Source organism: Penaeus japonicus, unplaced genomic scaffold (assembly GCF_977035675.1).
Source record: "Penaeus japonicus unplaced genomic scaffold, GWHDUDI00000001_assembly GWHDUDI00000038, whole genome shotgun sequence".
Classification (NCBI taxonomy): Eukaryota; Metazoa; Arthropoda; class Malacostraca; order Decapoda; family Penaeidae; genus Penaeus; species Penaeus japonicus.
In genome coordinates this window covers 5,532,833-5,535,332 of record NW_028234440.1, presented here as the reverse complement: position 1 = coordinate 5,535,332, position 2,500 = coordinate 5,532,833, and the positions used below count along the sequence as shown (strand labels likewise).

Genomic DNA, 2,500 nt, shown 5'->3' with positions numbered 1-2,500 from the left:
TGCATGACATATGTAGGATTTATAAAGACTTACAGAAAATTCTTAAGCAAGGAAAAAAATCAAATCAGTACTATTATTTCAAATATCACACCAATCTGTTATCAATTTCAGTCAATGACATGCTTTTAAAATTATACTGAAAAACACATACCATCAACTCCTCCCAGTATGCATCAGCAGATGAACAATATTCGGACTTCCCAAAGCAGAAGCACTTTGTACATCCATTAGGATTGCTTTCTTCCAAGTTATATGAACCCGGCTGGCAGGCATCACAGGCACGACCCTGGACGTTGGACTTACAGAAGCAGCTGGCATCATCCTGTACATTTGGAGAAAAGGAGTTAATGATTAAGGAATCCCAGAACAAAAAAAAATGTATATATATGCCAGTATCTCTATATCTCTATATATTTATAACAAATAGGTTTACTTATCATTTGGTAAGTATAAAAAAGTACATAATATGCTTCCCCTTATTCAGTTACTGTAACCAATTGCTTTATTAACCACTACATCATGAAGAATCCTACAAAGAAAGCTGAAAATTATCACCTGGTTACAAATGTCTGCTTCTGTTCCTCGTAGATCACAATCACACAGCTGGCAGAAGGGGAAAGACCAGTAACCAGCAGCACATCGCTCACATCTGCTCACAAAAAAAAAATCAACATATATAAAGTATAAGTATTGAAGAATTAAGTTCTTTATAGTTTTAAGGGTAAATATGGTACAGTGGTAAGACAAGTAACTGAGGGCCAAGCAAGCAATGTCCTAGCACTAGCACTATCAGCTGCATATAGCATGAGATTGAAACATAGTCATGATACTATTTTCTATAATACAAACATACAGCCATTACAATTTCTATCTGCAATACAACCAAGACTTGCCTTCTTCCAACTACAGAATCCTTGCAATCACACTGGCCAGTTTCCAATTCACACTGGAGATTCCCAGCCCTGACACCGAGGGGAGAACATTGGCACTCTTCACATCCGATGATTGGATCAAATCCATAGGTGAAGGGGGCACAGCGCTCACACCTGTCACCCTCAACACGTGGTGGGCAAATGCACTCACCTAAGAGAGAAGTAAATGAAAATTAAATAAACATTTCACTTTTCAGTCAAAAAAAATGCTCAAGATCAAGTTCTATCACATAATTCATGTTAACTCTTCTTTTTTTATATGTTAACTCTAATTCATGTTAACTCTTCTTTTTTAATATGTTCAAATATAATATGTTTAAATATAAAGATAAGAATCAACAAAACACCAACCAGACACAGGATCACAGAGGGCAGTGGAGGGGCAATCACAAGGCTTGCAATCAGGGAAGCCAAAGTACCCAGTCTTGCAACGATTACACCTTCGGCCAATCACATTAGGACGGCAGAGGCACTGGCCTCCGAATTCCTCACACTCAAAGCTTTCAGAACCATAGAAGTCACACTCGCAGGGCAGAGCTCCATTGTTATAATCCATTGTCAACTTGAAGGCAGCTTCCTTACAAAATCCTGAACAAAAAAATCATCCATCTTATTTACTTCATTTTAAATGAAATATAATCTTTTGCCTTATATCAGATTTAATACAGAATAATCAAACCAAAAATCATTCAAATAAACTAACCAGTAGCATTTGACAGAACGTTGAAATTGTTCTCTCCACAAATCCTAATGAAGTCTGCAGTGTTGTCATGTGGGAGTTCATGCAATACTTCTTCAGTGTACTGTGCTGCTGGAATCACTAGCAAATAATCAAGCCAAATGGACTTGTGGTTTGGCTCCTGTGTATACAATGATATAATATAAGTATTTGATTACATAACATACATGCTGTATGATACATTTTAAACTGATAAATTTCCAAATTCATTCATATTTCATTTACATAATCTCCCTTTAAAATAATGATACTAATAACTGTGGTGATATATGTTGCTACTATCATTACTGTTGTCATTTTTATAATTCTGACTATTATCACTATCATTACTATCATTATTATGATAATTATTATCATTATCATCATTATTATTATTATTATTATTATTATTATTATTATTATTATTATTATTATTATCATTATTATTATCATTATCATTATTATCATTATCTATTAATACTTTTACTATTACTATCATTACTAATATCATTATTGCTATTGATATCTCTATCATCATTACTATCATAATCACTATCATCATTATCAAAAATAAAAATGATAGTAACAATAATGGCAAAACCATATCAACAATGATACCAATTAGTATACAATCAAAGGAAACAGTCAAACCTTCAGTGACAGAACAAAATTCTCCAAGATGTCAAAAACGTGAGTGCCATCGGTCTGCCTAATCACAGCTCTGCATCCAGATGTACTAGGACAGTGATGTACTGGAAGGGATCCCTCATAGAACTGTCCATTCTGCAGCAACACATTAAGATCGAACTCTGGAATAATAAAAAGAGAAAAAAAATTGATGATGAAAAAA

The 2,500-nt window shown here is 34.0% G+C and overlaps 1 protein-coding gene across 1 annotated transcript in view; it reads right to left on the bottom strand.

Annotated features, from left to right (window-relative positions):
• The window catches only part of LanA (laminin subunit alpha), a 62,721-nt gene that overhangs the window by 35,426 nt on the left and 24,795 nt on the right, over window positions 1–2,500 (bottom strand). Inside the window, exons 17-22 of the mRNA XM_086532992.1 lie at window positions 2,302–2,459; window positions 1,636–1,792; window positions 1,284–1,520; window positions 894–1,083; window positions 556–649; window positions 152–322 (exon numbers count right to left, since the gene is read on the bottom strand). Of these exons, the coding sequence (XP_086389118.1) occupies window positions 152–322; window positions 556–649; window positions 894–1,083; window positions 1,284–1,520; window positions 1,636–1,792; window positions 2,302–2,459 (1,007 nt within the window). The remainder of the gene's footprint in view (window positions 1–151; window positions 323–555; window positions 650–893; window positions 1,084–1,283; window positions 1,521–1,635; window positions 1,793–2,301; window positions 2,460–2,500) is intronic.